The 22,507-nt window shown below is 49.2% G+C and overlaps 1 protein-coding gene across 1 annotated transcript in view; it reads left to right on the forward strand.

Annotated features, from left to right (window-relative positions):
- Positions 1-14,487, forward strand: part of XKR7 (XK related 7) — a 59,855-nt gene extending 45,368 nt beyond the window's left edge. The window contains exons 2-3 of the mRNA XM_063147558.1: positions 7,436-7,635; positions 13,390-14,487. Of these exons, the coding sequence (XP_063003628.1) occupies positions 7,436-7,635; positions 13,390-14,351 (1,162 nt within the window). The 3' untranslated portion in view covers positions 14,352-14,487. The remainder of the gene's footprint in view (positions 1-7,435; positions 7,636-13,389) is intronic.
- The last annotated feature ends 8,020 nt before the right edge of the window (positions 14,488-22,507 follow it).

Genomic DNA, 22,507 nt, shown 5'->3' on the forward strand with positions numbered 1-22,507 from the left:
ATCTCCATGAGGTTTTATCTCTATGTGGCTCTTTTCGATCCTGTCTCCTTTTGTATGTAGTGTTCTTATGTTTTAGCTGGAACTGATTTTGTATTCTAATCTCTCCCGGGAATTTAATTGGTAGATTCTACAGCCGTGTAATTAATTATATGTCATCTGCATATTGGTGAAACTCCATCCCGAAACCTCGTGATGACTCTGGAGTGGCTCCCAGGGGCTTCGCGTAGATGTTAAAAACTGGATGTGGCATGAAAGCTGTGCATTTACCTTGCCCTGTTCACATGCAAAGTAGAAGTGAACTGGACTGGGGGGGTCTGCTTTTTACATGAGGGGAGTCAAACATCTTTCAGATCAAGGGCTTCATTCAATTTGGGAGAAACTATTCAGGACCATATTCTAGTGCGGTGGGTGTAGCTGAAGGCAAAAGTGGGCAGGACCAAAGGCAAAAACAGTGTGGTGTAGTGGCTAGAGCGTTGGGCTGGGAGTCTGGAGATCCGGGTTCTAGTCTCTCCACTTGGCCATGGCAGCTCTCTGGGTGACTTTGGGACAGTCACGGACTCTAAGCCCAACCTCCCACACAGGGTTGTTGTTGTGAGGATAAAAATGGAGAGAAGGAGGATTAGGTACGCTGCCTTGGGTTCCTTGGAGAAAAAAAGGTGAGATATAAATGTAATGATAATAATAATAATAATAATAATAATAATAATAATAATAATGGCAGCAGCAGCAGTGGGGCCAAATAGCAGCCTATTTTGGCTGCCAGTATTTCTTTTAGAATGGGGAAATGTCCAAAGCTGGGAAATCTTTGGACGATTGGCATTCAGGTGGGGCCAACAGGAGGGGGCAGGACCAAGGGAAGGGGGCGTGGCCATCAGAAGAACCCCAAAGTGCCGGACTGGGACCCCAGGCCAACTTTACATGAAAAAGAGCCCAACAGGGAAGGAAATGAAGACCGTCATCACATGGGGGGGGATCGCGATTGCTTACCGTCACTTCTCCTCCCCTGTGTTTGTGCCTCATTACTTCCTCTTTTGAAAGAGGAAGTAAACAATGTGTACGTGAACCATTCCGTGGGCCGTTTTGATCCTGCTGCTTCTCCAGCACACAGCAGGAGATAGCGGCAACTTCTGTCTTTAAAAATAAGTCGGACTTACGGGGCGGGGGGGCGTTGCACAAAGAAGGCTAGAAGGGGTGGGAGTCACCAGGGGGCAGACGACGTCATGAGAGGGACCCATGAAAATCCGTGAGTGCCCAGCAATGAGTGTGCAATAAAACATTCATCTGATGGAGCTCAAAGTCTGTCCCCTGCCTGGGCGCAAATCATAACGATGGAACATACTTTTTTTTCCAGTAGAAGAGACAGGTGTCCTCTCTTGCATGTTTCAGAAAAGACTGCCCCACTCTTTCCTTTTTGCCCCCTAGCAACTACTCCTCTAGGGTGACCACATGGAAAGGGGGACTGGGCTCCTATATCTTTAACAGTTGTAGAGAAAAGGGAATTTCAGCAGGTGTCATTTGTATGCATGCAGCACCTGGTGAAATTCCCTCTCAATCACAACAGTGAAAGCTGCTATAACAGCCCCACTGTTATAACTTGCTTTACTATTTAAAAAAAAAGAAAATGAAAAAGGACAAATTTGAATAAAAAGATGTGGTTTTAAAAAGAAAGGAAGGAAGGAAGGAAGGAAGGAAGGAAGGAAGGAAGGAGATCTTTCTCAGGAAGGAACAGATGGAGAACTCAGCAGATGGCATGTGATGGTTTGGATGTACCAACTTTGGCAGTGGAGGCTGGTGGCTCCAATGACAGTGGGGCAGTGAATCCCCTCTGGGTTTCATTCAGAACCAGTCAGAACTCTTAAGGAAGCTCTCCAAGGTGATTCAGCACCTTGGCTAGATCCTTTAGATTTCTGACTGAAACCGGGAGCGAATTTACCGCCCCACTGACACCAGAGACACCAGCCTCCACTGTCTGCTCTGCTGTGATGGATGGCATTACCAGCCCCCCATGACTGCTATGTGTGGGTCTCTGGGCAATTCCCCCTTCCCCCATAAACCCCTTTGGCTCAGGAGTGCTCCATCTGCATTTAAGCCTTCCATCAAGTGTGCTGGGCCAGGGGGAGCGATCTCCCAGGTCATATCCGCTAAGGAGCTGTGACTTATGGAGGCAGATCAGAAAATGAACTTTGCCGCCTGTCGCCCCGGGGCATCTGGTGTCACGGTGTGGAAGGCCAAGTGGAGAAGCGGTCGGTCCCTGCTGTCTCCGCGTGGGGGGCGAGAAGCCCCCCTCAACCCTCCCCCCAACCCTCTTTAGGGCTGATGAATGGGCTGAAAGTGCTGGAATAAGGGTTTCTCCTGGCCCTCGGTGGCTAATGGAGTCGACCGGCAGCATTTTATGGATCCGATATAAAAACCATCCGTTTGGGTGACAGCTTTACTAGGTCAGGAGGGAGCTTTATGGGGCCCTCCCGCTCTTGCTCAATCCTTCTCTGTTCACAGACATCATCTCTCCTCTTTTCACAAAGGCGGGGATTGGTTTGGATGGGGGGGGGGCAGGAACCAGAGACCTGGCTACTGCTATTACCACCAGAGTGTGTGCGTGTGTGTGCGTGTGCGCTCCACAGTGGAAGGACTGCACTGTACAAGCGTGGGGATTTGAGTCTGGGCACAGGACCCAGCACCTGGCAAATGTCAAGTTTTCCATTTACAGAGCGAGAGCCTTTCGCTGAAAATGTAAGCTTGACAATGTGTGAATAAGGCTAGAAATGGGGGAAATTGTGAGGCGGAGGCGTGCAGTGCATGAGATTATATATTTAGCAGAGCTGGCATCAAGGGTATTTATTTATTTATTTATTTATTTATTACATTACATTTCTATACCGCCCAATAGCCGGAGCTCTCTGGGCGGTTCACAAAAATCAAAAACATTCAAAGTATAAAACAACAGTATAAAACCATAATATAAAATACAATGTAAAAGTATATTGTAGGTGTGGCCGGGCACCTGCTGAAAGCCTTCCCCACCCACCCCATTGGCAAAATCCACTGGAGTTGCTCCACCTCATCTCCATTGCTACCTGCTTGTTCCCCTGCCTCTTGCTCTGGCCCAGACAAGGGTGGTGGCAAGAATCAGAGAATCGTAGAATAGCAGAGTTTTATTTATTTATTTTATTTATTAAACTTATATACCGCTCCCATAGCCAGGGCTCTCTGGGCGGTTTACAGAAATTCTAAAATTGAGGTAAAAACAAGTATACAAAATTTAAAACTCTAAAACACAGAACATACACACATAAAGCATTAAAAACCGATTAAAAACTAAACATGTGGGTAATTAGGATGTGCCGCCATATGCCTGGGCAAAGAGGAAAGTCTTAACCTGGCGCCGGAAAGATCGCAGCGTTGGCGCCAGGCGAGCCTCGTCAGGGAGATCATTCCACAGTCTGGGGGCCACCACCGAAAAGGCCCTGTCCCTCGTTGCCACACTCTGAGCCTCTCTCGGAGTAGGCACCCGGAGGAGGACCTTAGATGTTGAACGTAGTGACCGGGTTTATTCACGTCGGGAGAGGCGTTCCGTCAGGTATTGTGGTCCCAAGCCACAAGGCCCCTTGTAGGAAGGGGCCTACAAGGCCATCGAGTCCAACCCCCTGCTCAGTGCAGGAATCCACCCTGCATGAGATGCCACGGCCTCCTTGCTCACTGACTCTCCACTAGTCAAGCAAACAAGCAGCAGCAATGATGAGAAAAAGGAGGAGGAGCAACAGCCGCTGGCGACAACGGCCATAAGAATTGCGTCCAGTTCTGGGATCCACAATTCAAGAAGGATGCAGACAAGCTGGAGCGTGTTCAGAGGAGGGAAACCAGGATGATCAGGGGTCAGATGGAGGGGAGACATGAGAGCACTCTTCAAATACTTGAAAGGTTGTCCCACAGAGGAGGGCCAGGATCTCTTCTCGATCCTCCCAGAGTGCAGGACACGGGATAACAGGCTCAAGTTAAAGGAAGCCAGATTCCAGGTGGACATCAGGAAAAATGTCCTGACTGTTAGAGCAGTACGATAATGGAATCAGTTCCCTAGGGAGGTTGTGGGCTCTCCCACACTAGAGGCCTTCAAGAGGCAGCTGGACAACCATCTGTCAGGGATGCTTTAGGGTGGATTCCTGCATTGAGCAGGGGGTTGGACTCGATGGCCTCGTAGGCCCCTTCCAACTCTGCTATTCTATGATTCTATGATTCTATGCCAAACTACCAAATGATTGTTGCTCGGGAGGAAAGGAGGGAGGGGCAAGGGGTGTGGTCATCTAGGGAAGCTTGGAGGGCCAAATTGGGACCTCACGGGGAGTAGATTGGGCACCTGGGCTGAGGTTCCCCACCCCTGTTTCAGACCATGCCCTGGGATCAGCTGACAAGCCCCCTCCCCCGTTGCTGCACACCCACCTCGCTCTCTCCACCCTTTGCCTCCGGCTAGGCCAGGCAGGACACCACAAGGGATCTAAATTCAGTTCCTTCCTCCTCTTTGTGCCTTCCTTCTTTTGGAGACCGGGTTCGCCCTGGGCTCATCAGTTGCAGGCCTCTATCCCAAGAACCATGCGGGCACTCTTGGCATGGGAACTCAGAAGGGGGAGACCCATTGATTCAAATGGAACATTCCCCCGACGAAGCATGGGCAGGATTGCAGCCTTTATCGCCTTGTCGTAGCTACGTTCACTTCAAGACCTCACTTGTACACATCTCTCCTTTTCGTAGTCAGAGAATTTTAGTGTCAACTGAATAATTCAGTTATTCAGTCCAGGAGGGAGAGGGAGAGGGAGAGAGAGAGAGAGAGAGAGAGAGAGAGAGAGAGAGAGAGAGAGAGAGAGAGAGAAGGTGTGAAACCGGAGCTGGGATTACCCAACCCTGGAGGGACTTACTGGAGACTCTTCTAGCCACAACACGCTGCCCCTCATCCAAACTGCTATGCTGGCTTGGGTCACCTTGGGTCAGGCTTCCCCCCCACAGCATCTTGAAAGCACAATATGGAAGAGGTGGCCGTGGGGTGAATAGAAAGGTTCTCCGTTTCTGTGTTGGGAGGCAAGAATGGAAGAGCCAGGAACCTTGCAGAACCAGTGAAACCCCACTGGAGACTAAGCCCTTGGCTGCAGAAAGCCCGTAAGAATAAAAAGCACGGAAGTCTCAAAAAACCTAGACATTCACGGCAACAAAATCTCCCCAAACGCTCTCATTTAGCAATGTATCTTCGCTCACTCAAGCCATGATTTAATGTTCACGGAACAAAATTATTTCACAGAATCATAGAATAGCAGAGTTGGAAGGGGCCTACAAGGCCATCGAGTCCAACCCCCTGCTCAATGCAGGAATCCACCCTAAAGCATCCCTGACAGAGGGTTGTCCAGCTGCCTCTTGAACGCCTCTAGTGTGGGAGAGGCCACAACCTCACCAGGCAAGTGATTCCATTGTCGTACTGCTCTAAAAGTCAGGAAGTTTTTCCTGATGTCCAGCTGTGTAATGGCTGAAACAGCCTTAAGAGACTAGCGGTGCCATGCTATACATGTCTACTCAGAAGGAAGTCGCATTGAGTTAAATGAGATATATCACACAGCCTTGGGTAGCAATCCTATGCCCGCTTACCTGGGAGCAAGTCTCCTTGAGCTAAGTGACACTTCTGAGTAGACATGCATAGGATTAACAACGTAAGAACATCAGAAGAGCCCTGCTGGATAAGACCAAGGACCCATCTTGTCCAGCATTCTGTTCACACAGTGGTTAACCAGGTGCCCAAATCGGAAGCCCATAAGCAGGACCCGGTGCAACAGCACCCTCCCACCCATGTTCCCCAGCAACTGGTGCACATAGGCACACTGCTTCTATTGGCATAGAGACATCAAGACTAGTAGCCATTGATAGCCTTTGCCAACATGAATTTGTCCAACCCCCTTTTAAAGCCGTCCAAATTGGTGGCCATCACTACATCTCGTGGTGGTGAGTTCCATAGTTTAACTCTTTGGTGGGTGAAGAAGTCCTTCCTTTTATCTGTCCTGTATCTCCCACCCATCAGCTTCATGGGATGATGATCCCGTTGGGTTCTAGTACAATGAAAGAGGAGGGGTTGTTAGATTGCATTGTAATTCCCTTTTTGTGTCACAAGGTTTGCAGGCAAGAGCCCGCTTCACCAAATACATGACTTCCCTACAATCCTTGACATTTAAATTCCCTCACAAGTAGTGACCTGTGACACACCTCAAACAAAGCCAGGGTGCTGTTCCCAGAGAGTGGAGCACAAGCGGCTAAGAAAGGCTAAGAAAGGTTTTGCATTCACCCGGACTAATAATAATAATAATACTCCAGGGCAGAGGGGCTTGCAGAGATTGGGGAGGTGGTGCTGGGGAGCAGGTAGGATAAACATATCAGCCGTGATCTGGTGGAGTTAAGGAAGGGAGTCTATATTTGGAAGAAGCAAAAGGGTAGGGCTTCTTCTTCCTTTCTTTTTTTGGGTAAAACCAGAACTGCATCTCCCTGAACACCTACACTAACTGCAGATTGACAGGCAGATGGTCTACACAGGCCTCAGTAACTGAAGCCAAGCATCCTTTCGTCATCCAACCCTGCGAGTTCAGCGCTTCGACTCCATGTGGCTCAAGAAGACCAGCTGTTCCTGCCTTCTTCTGTGGCGCATTGGATCAACGCACTGAACTGCACCCGCTGCCTAGCCAAACGCCCTTCCCCTCTGTTCCTCCAGTGTCTTGATGGGCACTTTGTGGCTTCGTTCTGGAGCTGCCTGACTTAAGAGAGTGCAGCGCGGCCAAATACGCTCGAGAAATACGCTCAGAAACCACAATACCTGATGGAACGCCTCTCCCGACGTGAATATACCCGGTCACTACGTTCAACATCTAAGGTCCTCCTCCGGGTGCCTACTCCGAGAGAGGCTCAGAGTGTGGCAACGAGGGACAGGGCCTTTTCGGTGGTGGCCCCCAGACTATGGAACGATCTCCCTGACAAGGCTCACCTGGCGCCAACGCTGCTATCTTTCCGGCGCCAGGTTAAGGCTTTCCTCTTTGCCCAGGCATATGGCGGCACATCCTAATTGCCCACGTTTAGTTTTTAAATCGGTTTTTAATGTTTTATGTGTGTATGTTCTGTGTTTTAGAGTTTTAAATTTTGTATACTTGTTTTTATCTCAATTTTAGAATTTCTGTAAACCGCCCAGAGAGCCCTGACTATGGGAGCGGTATATAAGTTTAATAAATAAATAAAATAAAATAAATAAATCATTGCAAACCCCTGCAGTTCTGCACCCCGCCTGCGATTGGTGCAAGAGAGCATTGGGTCACAACAAATGAGCGCCCCCTGGAGGACAGGAAGGAGGGAGCAGTCTGCTTTCTCAAGCATTGGTAACACATCAGGGTGCTCTTGACCTTTCCTCCTGTCTTTTGTGCAGGTACCTGCGGACCCTGTACCTGGGCCTCCAGAGCCGCTGGCAGTCGGAGCATCGCCGCCGCCACTTCTACTGGAGGATGATGTTCGAGAGCGCAGATATCAGCATGTTGCGGCTGCTGGAGACCTTCCTCAAGAGCGCCCCCCAGCTGGTGCTGCAGCTCAGCATTATGGTGCAGCAAAACTACATTGAGCCGTTGCAGGGTGAGTGGAGCGTCTTGAGGACCGCCCATCTTGTTGGGCCGCCCCTAGTCCTGCATCCTGCTGGTGCGGCGGAGGCTGGTGGCCCCGATGTCATGGGGCGGTGAATCCACTCTGGGTTTCAGTCAGAACCATCTAGACGAGGAGGTGCAGGGAACGCAAATCAAATTTGTAGATGACACAAAATTGGGTGGGATAGCGAATACCCTGGAAGACAGAAACAAACTCCAAAGTGGTCTTGATAGGCTGGAGTGCTGGGCTGAAAACTACAGAATGAAATTTAATAGGGATAAATGCCAAGTTCTAAGTTTAGGAAATAGAAACCAAAGGCACAGTTACAAGATGGGGGATACTTGGCTCAGCAATGCTACAAACGAGAAGGATCTTGGAATTGTTGTAGATCACAAGCTGAATAGGAGCCAACAGTGCGATGTGGGTGCAAGAAAGGCAAATGCTATTTTGGGCTGCATTAATAGAAGTAGAGCTTCCAAATCACGTGACGTCCTGGTTCCTCTCTATTCGGCCCTGGTTAGGCCTTCTCTAGAGTATTGCGTCCAGTTCTGGGCTCCACAATTCAAGAAGGACGCAGACAAGCTGGAACATGCTCAGAGGAGGGCAACCAGGATGATCAGGGGTCTGGAAACAAAGCCCAATGAAGAGAGGCTGAAAGAACTGGGCAGGTTTAGCCTGGAGAAGAGAAGATGGAGGGGAGACATGAGAGCACTCTTCAAATACTTAAATGGTTGTCATATAGAGGAGGGCCAGGATCTCTTCTCCATCATCCCAGAATGATGGGAGCTCCAGCTATTGGGCGGTATAGAAATGTAATAAATAAATAAACAAATAAATAAATAAATAGGAGTGCAGGACACTGAATAACAGGCTCAAGTTACAGCAAGCCAGATTCCAGCTGGACGTCAGGAAAAACTTCCTGACTGTTAGAGCAGTACGACAATGGAACCAGTTACCTAGGGAGGTTGTGGGCTCTCCCACCCTAGAAGCCTTCAAGAGGCAGCTGGACAACCCTCTGTCAGGGATGCTTTAGGGTGGATTCCTGCATTGAACAGGGTGTTGGACTCGATGGCCTTATAGGCCCCTTCCAACTCTGCTATTCTGAGATTCTAAAGGAGCTCTCCAAGGGGCTGAGCCCACGCCCCAGACGAGTTTCAGCACTCAGATGGCTCCTTGGGGCTGCCCACAGCCAGATGCCAAGATCACAACCTTGTCATCGCTGGGCGGACGGGGGACACAGCCCTCCCCTGCTGTTGCTCCCCAGCATCTGGTCCTGAGAGAAAAAATGGCTTTGCCCTTTTCCACTCTGTGGGGCCCAGGGTAAGGGGTGCCTGGCCGAATGCTGGGAGGAGGATGTGATGAAATAACAGGGTGGGCATGGTTGGGCGCCAGCTAAGGGCCCCACCCAACCAAGGGCCCACGGATAAGAGTCCCATTGGAGTTGCTCCTCCTCTTCCCCACTGCCACCTGCTTCACGCTCTGGCCGGACAAGGGGTGGTCAGAGAGAGAGGAGGCACAGATGCCTGGCCGCCCTCCTCGCTAGCTCTCTCTGTCCGTCAAGCAAGCAGCGGCAGCAAGAATGAAAAGGAGGAGGAAGACGATTAGCAATGGCAGCTCATGGGGGTGGTAGTGAGAAGGCAGACTTGCTGAGGGAGGGGGCCCATTGAGGGGGCCTTGCCGAAGGCCCTCAGAAACCTGGACCCAGCAGTGATCAGGTTGTTTCCCATTCTGTTCCTATTACCACCACCCCTAGTTGATTAGCATGTGTCTGAACTCAGCCTAACTGTTTGACACTATTTCCAGAGGGGCCGTCATAGAATCCTTGAACAGTAAACTTGGAAGGGGTCTACAAGGCCATCAAGTCCAACCCCCTGCTCAGTGCAGCAATCCACCCTAAAGCATCCCTGACAGATGGTTGTCCAGCTGCCTCTTGAAGGCCTCTAGTGTAGGAGAGCCCACCACCTCCCTAGGTCACTGATTCCATTGTCATACTGCTCTAACAGTCAGGAAGTTTTTCCTGATGTCCACCTGGAATCTGGCTTCCTTTAACCTGAGCCTGTTATTCCGTATCCTGCACTCTGGGAGGATCGAGAAGAGATCCTGGCCCTCCTCTGTGTGACAACCTTTGAAGTCTTTGAAGAGTGCTATCATGTCTCCCCTCAATCTTATCTTCTCCAGGCTAAACATGCCCAGTTCTTTCAGTCTCTCCTCATATTAGTCTATTGCAGCAAAAACAATGAAGAGTCTTGTGGCACCTTAAAAACTAACAGATTTTGTTAACAGTCTTAACTATAGTGCATGAAAAGCTTCATCCACGGACCTGCTTCCCTCGGATTATCCCAGTAGCACTAAGCTTTTGAGGTTGCTGTTGTTTTTGCTACCAGGCGACAGCAATCCTTTGCATACAAGGAAGTGAGTTTAAGGGGGGAAATGTAAAAAAGCATAAAAAATAAACGGATGACCCAATTCAATTTAAATTTGGTATGCGTAAAGCTCTCCCTAATATCTATTACTGTGCCAATGTTGGTGTCTTTATCTTTAAAACTTACACAGATGTAAGCATTTCTTTAAAATCCTTCTCCTGTGCCCCAGCGGTGGCTCGGAAGTTATGCTCAAAAAGTAGGGGCTAAATAGGGTGAATCTTTTTGCTTTATTGCACAATTAAGGCCGGATGCATGGGAGCGCTTCACAATCAAAGCAGATTATAAGGTGGAAAATTTCTGAGTCCTTTGCATGCAATTCACAGTGATTGCACAGTATAACGCTGGTGTGATAAAGCTCGAAATCTTATGCCAGAATAAAAACTGTTAGTCTTTAAGGTACTGCAAGACTCTTTGTTGTTTGACACCAATGTACACCGTTGGCTAGCTTTCTCTGCCATTGCTATATTTACCCACACTGTAAATACTCAAAACTGAGTCCTGTGAAATTTTAAGAATATTTCAGGTTGAGTAGTATGATAGTTTAAATCGTAACTCTAAACCTGCTTATTAAAGGAGAAAGTCCCATGGAACGTTACGGGGCTTTACTTCCAAGTAAACATGCATAGGATCCCACCGCCTAGATGCAATCCTACTTGGTAGCAAGTCCCATTATGCAGAGTGGAGCTTACTTCTGAGTATACACACAGAGAATTGCACCATTAATTTCCGATACCTCTGTACAAACACAAATTTCTTTCGCACCCTCTTTGTAACCTCCTGGTAGTCACTTGCAAATGCGAGGACTGCAACGGACTTCAGTATTAATAATCAAGAAAATACTACAATTATCTCACTCCCCCTCCCCCGTGCTCAAAAGCATTTACATTTATTTAAAAAAGAACAGACGTGTTATTTTTTTCCATGCCTTCATAATTTTCAGAGATGTTATATTTCTTCTTGCCCCCAAATCCTTTCCCCTGTAGTGCACACGATCTCTGCATTTTTCTTCCTCTCTTACAACAGTGTTCCTCCATCTTATCTGTCTCCATTTCTAAGTGTCTTCTTTCTCTTTCTCTCTCTATGTCTTCATAATTCCAACCATCCAATGCGGCTGCTCATATTTCCTGTTTCCATCATGAAGACCACGCAGGGATGGACCATGGATCCACCCATTTAGCTCACCATTCTGCCTCCCTCTTATTGACTTGCCAGATAAGACAGGGACATTCACAGGCAGTGTGTAAAGGAGAAAGCCCCCTACTAGTATTTGATTGATTGAGAGATATGGTGTCTCTGAGCATGGTCGTATTTCCGGTTATCACCAATGTTATTCCTACGTAGAGTAGACCCATTGAAATTAATGGGACCTTAGTTCATTGTGACTAACTTAAGTCTCCTTCATTTCAGTAGGTCTACTCTGCATAGGGCTAGCATTGGATACTACACCATGGAAAGACCAATCTCTGCATATTTACCCAATCTGTATTGTAGCGCACTAAGGCATGTTGGGGAAATGATGATGATGATGATGATGATGATGACGCCTCTGACAGTGATTGGCTGAGCTGCCCTGATGCCACAGCAGGGAGGAGCAGAGAGAACATTCTTTGGCTGAGCTGCTCAGAGGAACAAGACAGGCAGGAACGAAAGTGCAAAAGAAGAGTTGGAAGGGGCCTACAAGGCCATCTAGCCCAACCCCCTGCTCAGTGCAGGAATCCACCTTAAAGCATCCCTGACAGATGGTTGTCCAGCTGCCTCTTGAAGGCCTCTAGTGTGGGAGAGCCCACCACCTCCCTAGGTCACTGGTTCCATTGTCGTACTGCTCTAACAGTCAGGAAGTTTTTCCTGATGTCCAGCTGGAATCCGGCTTCCTTTAACTTGAGCCTGTTATTCCGTGTCCTGCACTCTGGGAGGATCGAGAAGAGATCCTGGCCCTCCTCTGTGGGACAACATGAGAGCCACTGCGGTGCAGCGGCTAGAGTGTTGGACTGGGAATCGGGAGATCCGGGTTCTAGTCTCCCCACTCAGTCATGAAGCCCACTGGGTGACTTTGGGCCCGTCACAGACACTCAGCCCAACCTACCTCACAGGGTTGTTGTTGTGGGGACAAAATGGAGCGGAGGAGGGTTATATACGCTGCCTTGGGTTCCTTAAGGAGGAAAGGGGGTGGGATATAGACGTAATAAATAAATAAACAAACATGGCCAACAGCTAGAGGTGATGAGAATTGTTGTCCAACACTTTTTGTGGGCACCGGGTTGGGGAAGGCCGCTCTCGCCACTCCTCATCAAGGCTCCACAAACCTCTCCTGTGTTTCCAGCCCCTCAAGCCAAAAGGCTTCATGAGCCCCCTCCCACATGATGACGATGACTTTTCCTCGCTATACTTCTACCTCCCTTCTGTTCTCTTGCTCTGTAATGTTTTTATTGAGGTGGGAATGCCCAGCATTGCAGACGCCCAATGATATTCTTCCCTTCCCATGAACAGTTCCCTAGGGAGGTTGTGGGCTCTCCCACACTAGAGGCCTTCAAGAGGCAGCTGGACAACCCTCTGTCAGGGATGCTTTAGGATGGATTCCTGCACTGAGCAGGGGGTTGGACTCGATGGCCTTGTAGGCCCCTTCCAACTCTGCTGTTCTATGAACATCTCACCATGCTCTTGGTCTCTCCATGTTCATTGCTGAGTTTCCGTCCCTCCTTTCATCCATCCTACATCCTCCACATGGACATGCAGCCTTGCTATCCTCTCAGTGGTTATTTATTATTATTTATTTATTACATTTATATCCTGCCTTTTTTCCTCCAAGGAACCCAAGGCGACGTACATAATCCTCCTCCTCTCCATGTTATCCTCACAACAACAACCTTGTGAGGTAGGTTGGGCTGAGAGTCTGTGAGTGGCCCAAAGTCACCCAGTGGGTTTCCATGGCCAAGTGGGGACTAGAACCCAGATCTCCCGACTCCCAGTCCAGCACTCTAACCGCTACACCACACTGGCAAGTGAGCTTCATGGCCGAGCGGGACTTAGAACCCAGGTCTCCCAACTCCCAGTTCAACACCTTAGCCACTACACCATAAGTGGTTGTCATGCTTCCAACCCCCCTGGCTTCCCCACACCCATCGCTCCATCCTGCCTCCACCTCACCGACGCCTTTTCTTCTGCCTTCCTCTTGGTCCACCCTCACGCTGCTCAGTCGCTTCTCTTCCTATCTCATCCGGCCCTCTTGCCTCCTCCATTTCTCTCCCCCGTGATCCCTCCTCAGTAACACCGTTTGTCTTCCCTTAACTCCCTGCTGCCCTTTTCTCTCTGTTTGCCTGGGCAGGGCTCTCGGCTTCTGCGTCGCTGGTGTCCCTGGCATGGACCCTCGCCTCTTACCAAAAGGTGCTGCGTGACTCCCGGGAAGACAAGATGCCCATGTCCTACAAAGGAGCCGTGGTGCAGATCCTCTGGCACCTGTTCACCATCGCCGCCCGGGCCATCGCCTTTGCCCTCTTCGCCTCCGTGTTCCAGCTCTACTTCGGCATCTTCATCGTCACCCACTGGTGCATCATGACCTTCTGGATCATCCAAGGCGAGACGGATTTCTGCATGTCCAAGTGGGAGGAGATCATCTACAACATGGTGGTTGGCATCATCTACATCTTCTGCTGGTTCAACGTCAAGGAAGGCCGGAGCCGGTGCCGCATGTCCATCTATTACATCATTACGCTGTCAGAGAACGCTGCCATGACAGGCCTCTGGTACTGGTTCCGGGAGAAATACGTGGTCTCCGAGTCCAACGCCTTAATCATTGTCTGCGTGGTCACTTCCAGCTTCGCCTTAGGTGTCTTCTTCATGTTCATCTACTACTGCCTCTTGCACCCCAACGGAACCATCTTTGGGCCCCAGAACACGAGCTGCATCTGCAGCGAGGAGCCCACGGCCATCCCCGGTGGCTCAGGCCCCCACGGGGATGTGATCACCAGCCCCCCACGCTCCTTGCCGAGGACTACAGGGGCTGAGAGGGAGGGGGTGCCAGGGGACAGAGACAGCTGTATGCCGGTCTTTCAGGTCAGGCCCAGCGTGCCCCCAACCCCCGTGGCCCGCGTCCCACGGACAGAGGGCCCCATCATTCGCATCGACTTGCCTCGGAAGAAATATCCCGCCTGGGATGCCCACTTCATCGACAGGCGGCTCCGTAAGACCATTCTGGCGCTAGAGTACACCTCTCCCGCGACGCCACGCCTGCAGTACCGCAGCATGGGGGCGTCCCAGGAGCTGCTGGAATACGAGACCACCGTGTAAAGTGGCGAGGAGCCGTGGAACCCCTGAGCGTGGCGCTGCAGGGGCCCTTCCTGAGCCGGAGGGCCGTGCCTGGCTTCTAAGCCGCCAGAGAGAGCCGGCCTTGTGTTCCCTTCCCATCATCTCTGGGGCGAGGTGATGGGGGTCCAGAAAGCAGCAGGTGTCCCCATTTCTTCTTAGCAATTTTGGTTTGTCGTCCCTCCTCTGCATAGCACTGACAACTCCAGGCCTGCCTTTGCGCTGGCTCTGACTCACAGATGGGGTTAGAGAGGCCCACTGGTGCTATTTTTCCTCTACGAGCTCACTGTACAGGCTATGCAGCGGTGGAGGGTCACACACTCACACACACACACACACACACACACACACACACACACACACACTGACACCTCTCCCTTGGGCAGGCTGTGTGGTTTCTTTTCCTGACCACCCCCCGACTCCACGTCACCAACAGATCCAGAAAGAAGGGACAATCTCCCTCTACCCTCCTCCGAAAAGGAGGCCGTGGCCTCTCCCAAAATACCTCACCTGTTACCTGAGCCCAGAGAGCTAAGAGCCCTTCAGCCAATGGATGTCGTCACCTCTGGTCATCAGGAAAACGGCTGCCTGGGTGGGTGACAAAGGTCCAGTTATGGGCAGGGGGGCACCCAGGGGAGCATTGGGGAGACACAAGATGGCTGCCGTGGTTGATACAAGGGAGACATTCACAGGCTGGGTGACACCTGTGGAGTGTGGGGCACGGCTGGGGTATATTGTCTGCTTTGTTTTGTGTGTAAAAAGGACCAGGGGGCTGGCAATTTCCCAAGTAGGAAACCAGAGCTAGAAATCGGAGCAAACACAGTTCCCTGTCTGCCCCCCACCCCCATGTCATTTGTCCCCATCGTCTTTCATGGGTTACGGTGGCTTTGGAGAGACACCCTCCAAAGACCCAGGAACATCCAGGAAGCAGCAGAAACGTAGGGACAAGTCTAAGGTATTGAGGGTGCTGCTGCGTCTCCATGGCTGGCAGGAGAAGGGATGCCGTATGAATTGCTCACAAGCCAATGTTTGTTGACTTAAATATATGTCCGTCCCAAACTGACACTGAGGGCTTCCAGAAAGGGTGGACGCATCCTAAGCCTGCTGAGTAGAAGAGGGGCAGTTAGGATGCCAAGGCAGGAGGGAGCAGATCTCTAAGAGGATATTATCGACGCTACAACCTGAGGTTGGTTGTCTATCGTTTTCACCTTCCCCCTAAGAATCCTGGGAACTGTAGTCAGCGGAAGGCGCTGAGCATTCTCTGGGAAGACATCTCTAGCTCCCTGCACAGAACTACAGATTCCAGGGTTCCTTGGGGAGAAGGAACGCACATTACCCGTGTTCAGTCTGCCATGGAGATATGTCTGAAGAAGGTGCCCTGACAGTAGTAGCCAAAAGCACCGGAGCTTAAGGCCTCTAGTTCAGCCCACGGGAAAAGGCCTTTTCTTTCGGCTGAGTTAGCAACGATGGCAGCTGTTTCATGGGTGCCCAGATGGTTGATGTTCTCCAAATGTCCAAGAAAGTTCTGTTCGATGCGATGGTAGCAGTGCTGGTCTCACAGGATGAATGAGCCAGAACAGAGCAGGGAGGCTGTTTATTTGTAGCACCATCTGAATACAAGAAAGGTTTTTGGAATGGCAGAGACAGAGACAGTTCCTTGCCCCAAGGCACTTACAGTCTAAACATGGGATGTGGGGGAGGGAGGAGAAGGGAAGGGAGGGGGAGGGGAGGCAATCTTGCTGGTGGGGACAAACAGAAGGGAAGAGAAAGGGACAAAAAGCAACAGATGAATATAGCCCATATTTAGGGCCAGTGGAGGCTGGTGGCTCCAACGTCAGTGGTGAATCCGCTCCGGGTTTTAGTCAGAACCAGTCAGAATTCTAAAGGAGCTCTCCAAGGTGTGAAGCAGCTTGTTAACAGCAGTTCTTACTCTTGGATAGTTCCTTTAGAGCTCTGACTGAAACCCGAAGCGGATTCACCACCTCACTGGCCTCCACTGTTTAGGACTCATTTTCGTCAGGGATGAAGGCCAGTCATTTAAATTGAAAGCATGGTGCGAGTCTTAGTAGCTGTGTCTGCCTCAATTAGCCTTTTATTCAGCTAATTGTGGATGCAATCTTATACACACTTTCCTGAATTCGGTGGGTTTTCCTTTGGAGTAGACAGATATAGGATTGCGCTGTTGATGTTCCAAATGTGGGAGGCAAGCTTTTCAGTTGCACAGCACTCTTCTTCAAGCATGGATATTGAAAAGTGGAAAAATAATGGGGGGGGGGACAGATACACCAGATGTTACACAGCCAGGCTGATGTTAATCCCAACAAAAACGGAATAGGAGAAAGGAGTAAGAAATCTGAACGAGAACTAAATTATTATTATTATTATTATTATTATTATTATTATTATTATTTTATTTATATAGCACCATCAATGTACATGGTGCTGTACAGGGCTTAAATGGGCTTACAGTGACTAAACTTACTGGAAAGGCAGAGAGAGAGAGAGAGAGAGAGAGAGAGAGAGAGCTTAGAAAAACTGCATCACTCAGCCTATGTTCCTTTACCCTTCTCCTTTGGAAAGTCCCGGAATCATAGAATCATAGAATCATAGAATAGCAGAGTTGGAAGGGACCTACAAGGCCATCGAGTCCAATACCCTGCTCAATGCAGGAATCCACCCTAAAGCATCCCTGACAGATGGTTGTCCAGCTGCCTCTTGAAGGCCTCTGGTGTGGGAGAGCCCACAACCTCCCTAAGGAACTGATTCCATTGTCGTACTGCTCTAACAGTCAGGGAGTTTTTCCTGATGTCCAACTGGAATCTGGCTTCCTTTAACTTGAGCCCGTTATTCCGTGTCCTGCACTCTGGGAGGATCGAGAAGAGATCCTGGCCCTCCTCTGTGTGACAACCTTTCAAGTGTTTAAAGAGTGCTCTCATGTCTCCCCTCCATCTTCTCTTCTCCAGGCTAAACCTGCCCAGTTCTTTCAGTCTCTCTTCATAGGGCTTTGTTTCCAGACCCCTGAGGAATGAGAGTCTCATCTACTCTGGTCCAAGGTTAAACTCTGCTCCCCTTCAAGCAACCGACAGACCTAGGCTAATCACGGACATTTTAAGAACTCTTTGCATTGTAGCTTTATGCTATCTATCTGAGCATACAAAGATGCCTAATACTGAATTGGGCCTTTTGGTCCATCTAGCTGAGACTTGTCCGGCAGGAGATGATCCTTTTTACCATATATGCAAAAGAGATTGAACCTGGGGCCATCTGCTTACAAACCATGTGCTCTATTACTAAGCTATGGGTCCCTCCTTCCTTCCCTGCCTTAAGAAGCAGAGGAGTGTTTAGGTTTAGAAGGGACCCGCGAGGTTATTAAGTTTACCCTCCAAAGCAGGATCTTCCATGCTCTGGGGGTGGGGGGAGAGCCCTCTGCCCCTAATCCCCATGTAATCCAGTTCACTGAGAGACCCACAAGAGAAAACAAACACAGCACACAAATCTATGGGGCGACCACACTTAGAATACTGTGTACAGTTCTGGTCACCACACCTAAAAAAGGATATTATGGAGCTGGAAAAAGTGCAGAAAAGGGCAACTCAAATGATTAAGGGGCTGGAGCATCTCCCCTAGGAGGGAAGGTTACATCAACGGGGATTGTTTAGCTTGGAAAAAAAGGAGGCTAAGGGGAGACCTGAAAGAGGTGTACAAAACTATGCATGGTATGGAGAATGTGAATAGGGAGACATTTTTCTCCCTCTCTCAAAATATTAGAACCCAGGGTCATCCCACAATGCTGATTGGTGGGAGAGCCAGGACAAATAAAAGGAAGTCCTTCACACAGGTCATAGTTAAATGATGGAACTCACTACCACAAGATGTAGTGATGGCCACCAATTTGGATGGCTTCAAAAGGGGGTTGGATAAATTCCTGGAGGAGAAGGCTATCCATGGCTACTAGCCCTGATGGTTGTGTACTATCTCCAGTATTCGAGGCAGTAAGCCTGTGTGCAGCAGTTGCTGGGGAACATGGGTGGGAGGGTGCTGTTGCACCACGTCCTGCATTGTTGGTCCCTGGCTGATGGCCGGTTGGCCCCTGTATGAACAGAGTGCTGGACCAGATGGACCCTTGGCCTGATCCAGTATCGGGTTCTTCTTATGTACTTACTACACCAAACATTCTTTGTAGAGCAGAGTGACTCCATCCAGGGGACTCAAGCAAGAGAACCAGACTCAGCAGTAACTTCCCAGTGGACATTTTGCCCTCTTTACTCCAGAGTGTGGAGCAAAACACACACACACACACACACACACACACACACACACCTAGAAATATCCTGAAAGAGAATGACTTTGTAAAGAAGTCTCAACAACTTACTTGGCTATAACCCAACTTTCCCCAACTTGGTGTCCTCCAGATGTGGTGGACTACAACTCCCAGCCTCCCCCATCCAACTCCCAGCCTCCCCAGAGGAATTCAGAAATTCTGCTGAAGATGATTTGAGCTTGAAGAACATGCATCTGAAAATCCTGGATTTTCTGCATAAATTGCGGGTCGTCCTCAGTAAGCCCGCCATATAGTAGCTTTTCTGAGGGCCAAACTAGTCATCAGGATTGCCTGTGTGTGTGTTTTAAAAAATGTTAACAACAATTATGAGGCTGGGACATTGGGATCAGGACCTCATGATGCCAGGGGAGGGGGACAGAGTTCCTGTTTTCCAGATTCAAGTCACCCTCCTGAAACTGTTATTTGCCCCATAGGGCAAAATATGCAGGTACCCATATGATGCCTCTATCTTTTGCCCTCTGGGGCAAATAGCACCTTTGGGTGGGTATCTGTACTGGCCAAAGTAGTGCAGGGTGGAAGGGTCAAAGGGTCATCTTCTCCCTGCCCTCACACACACGGTCCTGTTCTGAATCATTCACCATGCTTCATGAGTACATTAAAAACAACAACCATGCTCTATTCTACTGGTAGATTCCCTGCATCACATCCAGTTTTGCCTTAAAAGGAGAGAACAAAGAGGGTCTGGCTTTTTATTTTATGGTACTCAATTAATTTTGCCTTCTCAAACGCAGGAGGAAGCTCTAACCTCGTTACAGCCAGTTTGTAGCTCACATCTCTTTGTAGCTCACATCTCTTTGTAGCTCATTGGACTCATTCACACAACATATTTGCAAACCTATCCAAACCTCTTTTGTATCTGGTCACTCTATGGAGGGAAAGGCTCCTGCAGCTTGAACTGTGGTGATGGAGAGGGGATTTCACCAGGTGCTGCATGCGTACGAAGGACACCTGCTGAAATTCCCTTTTCTACGCAACTGGTAAAGATGCAGGAGACCTGTACTCCTTTCCATAGGGTCACCCTAGACAAAACTGTCCTGCACTCGTGGGCTACCCTCTGGATCCTGTATTTGGCAACATCAGGATGAGATCCTGGTCACTACAGCTGCTGCAGTGCTCAAGGTCTCCACGAGATGTCATCAAAAGTCTCCAAGCAGCCTGCGTGAGAAACCAGCCCTGCAGTTGTGAGGTCAAAAGTATTTTTAGGATTGGAAAAAGAAAGCAGAAAGCAGGGGTGTGGACCCAAATCCAGCCTCCCTGGGGTCCCAATCCAGCCCACAGAAGTCACTACACTTGCTCATATTTCTGCCCTCATTATCTTTCCCTCTTCCCAAGCACAGGTTTACCGGCAGTAAGAGCTTTAAGCTCCAATATACTACTACTACTACTACTATATTATTATTATTATTATTATTATTATTATTATTATTATTATTATTATTATTATTTGGCTCCAGTTTTTTTGCCTCCAGCTCTGCCCATCCTTATAACATGCCCCCCCAAGCTTCTCCAAACTTGAATTCAGCCCTTGAGATGAACGAAGTTCAGCACCCCCTGAGATAACGTTACCACTCAGTGTTCGAGCACATGTTTTGCATGCAAAAGGTTCCACTTTAATCACCAGTAGGGACAGGGCTCCTGTATCTTTAACAGTTGTACAGAAAAGGGAATTTCTGGTCAAGGGGGCAGGGCTCCTGCATAGGGTGACCATATGAAAAGGAGAACAAGGATCCTGTATCTTTAACAGTTGTACAGAAAAGGGAATTTCAGCAGGTGTCAGTTGTATATATGGAGAACCTGGTGAAATTCTCTCTTCAGCACAACAGTTAAAGCTGCAGGAGCCCTGCCCTCTTTTAAATCTGGTCACTCTAGTATAGCTCCTGCACGTTAACTGTTGTAATGAAGAGGGAATTTCACCAGATTTTCTATATATACAAATGAAACCTCCTGAAATTCCCTTTTCTATGCAACTGTTAAAGATGCAGGAGCCCTGTCCTCCTTTTCATATGGTCACCCTACTCCTGCAGCTTTAAATGTGCCATGGCCCTTGGGTGGGTTGCAAGATAAAAGACCTTCTTGGGGACGGGGTGGTCAAGGACTGAACGGCCCCCAATAAGGGCTGCCATTCCACCGTGTGGAAACAGTGGCTCACGCTTAGCAATGACCTTGAAACGACCTTCCGCGGGTCTTTTAGAAGGGCTGAGAAGCCCCAGAGAGCTGAGCAAAAGCAAGACGAGAAATCCTACAGGCATCTCTGTGGCACCCAAGACAGGGGAGATTGCACCAGGGAAAAGGGGGGGGGCAGGCTCCGGCTGCTGACCAAAGGGGGATCTACTCTCTATGCACTCTTGCCACGGCCGCCTCATCCTTGGGGCTGCGACCTCTCACAACCTTTGCAATAATCTTAGAGTAGATGCAAAATGGAAAAAACTTGCAGCCGGCACCTTCCCCTCTAAGAATGTCTATAGATGCAGGCTGGAGGTGGGGGAGAAGGGGTTGTTGTGCGCATGTGTGCAGAGAGAGGAGAATGATTGATGGGAGATTAAAGGAGCGCATGAGAAAACTGCACTTCTCTCCTCCTGGTGGATGGTTTCCTCCATAAGTGTGGCTTTGTGCTCGTGGCCGTTCTGTTCTCCTTGATGTGGAACAGTTGCATGGCTGCGTGTGAGAGAGACAGAGAGGTAGGCTGACCCTATGGAAAGGAGCACAGGGCGCCTGGTCCTTTCACAGTTGAATAGAAAAGGGAATTTCAGCAGGTGTCATTTTGTATGCATGCAGCAGCTGGAGAAATTCCCTCTTCGTCACAACAGTTGAAGTTGCAGGAGCCCTGCTCTCTTTTGCATCTGGTCAGTCTTGCTATACTAGAGCTGTATTACAGTGAACGGATACAAAAGAGGGCAGGGCTCCTGCAGCTTTAACTAAGGTGACCCTATGAAAAGGAGGACAGGGCTCCTGTATCTTTAACAGTTGCATAGAAAAGGGAATTTCAGCAGGTGTCATTTGTATATATGGAGAACCTGGGGAAATTTCCTCTTCATCACAACAGTGAAAGCTGCAGGAGCTATACTAGAGTGACCAGATTTAAAAGAGGGCAGGGCACCTGCAGCTTTAACTGGTGTGATGAAGAGGAAATTTCACCAGGTTCCCCATATATACAAATGACACCTGCTGAAATTTCCTTTTCAATACAACTGTTAAAGATACCGGAGCCCTGTTCTCCTTTTCATAGGGTCACCTTAGCTTTAACTGAAGAGGGAATTTCACTGGGTGTTGCATGCATACGAAGGACACCTGCTGAAATTCCCTTTCCTATACAACTGTTAGATATAGGAGCCATGTCCTCCTTTCCATAGGGCCACCCTACAGAGAGGATCTCTCTGTGGGTCCAGGGAAGGCATTGATGGGGATAATGGACAAGCAGCCTTCAAAAAAGAATCCCCCTATCCCACCCCTGCCTCTCTGTAACGCATTTTTTTAACTATCACAAAAGTTGAAAATAGGGCTGAATTAACCAAATAAAGGATTCAATGTATGCTTCACTGTTACCTGGTTCCTGAATTGCCTCCAGAAGAGCGAGAATGGATTCTCACACTCCAGAGACACAGCCTATTCGTCCACGCACAGAAGAGAGCAGTGAGTACAGACCAGAGAGACCCAGATCTGCTTTTAGGGATGTTTGCTTCAGGTGAAAGGCCCACGTGCAGAATTCCAAACCTCTAGTTATGGTTAGGGAAAGTCAGTGGAGGCTGGTGGCTCCAATGCCAGAAGGCCGGTGAATCAGCTCCAGGTTTTCAAAGAGCTC

The sequence above is a fragment of the Elgaria multicarinata genome, chromosome 1, assembly GCF_023053635.1.
Source record: "Elgaria multicarinata webbii isolate HBS135686 ecotype San Diego chromosome 1, rElgMul1.1.pri, whole genome shotgun sequence".
In the NCBI taxonomy this organism is placed as follows: domain Eukaryota; kingdom Metazoa; phylum Chordata; class Lepidosauria; order Squamata; family Anguidae; genus Elgaria; species Elgaria multicarinata.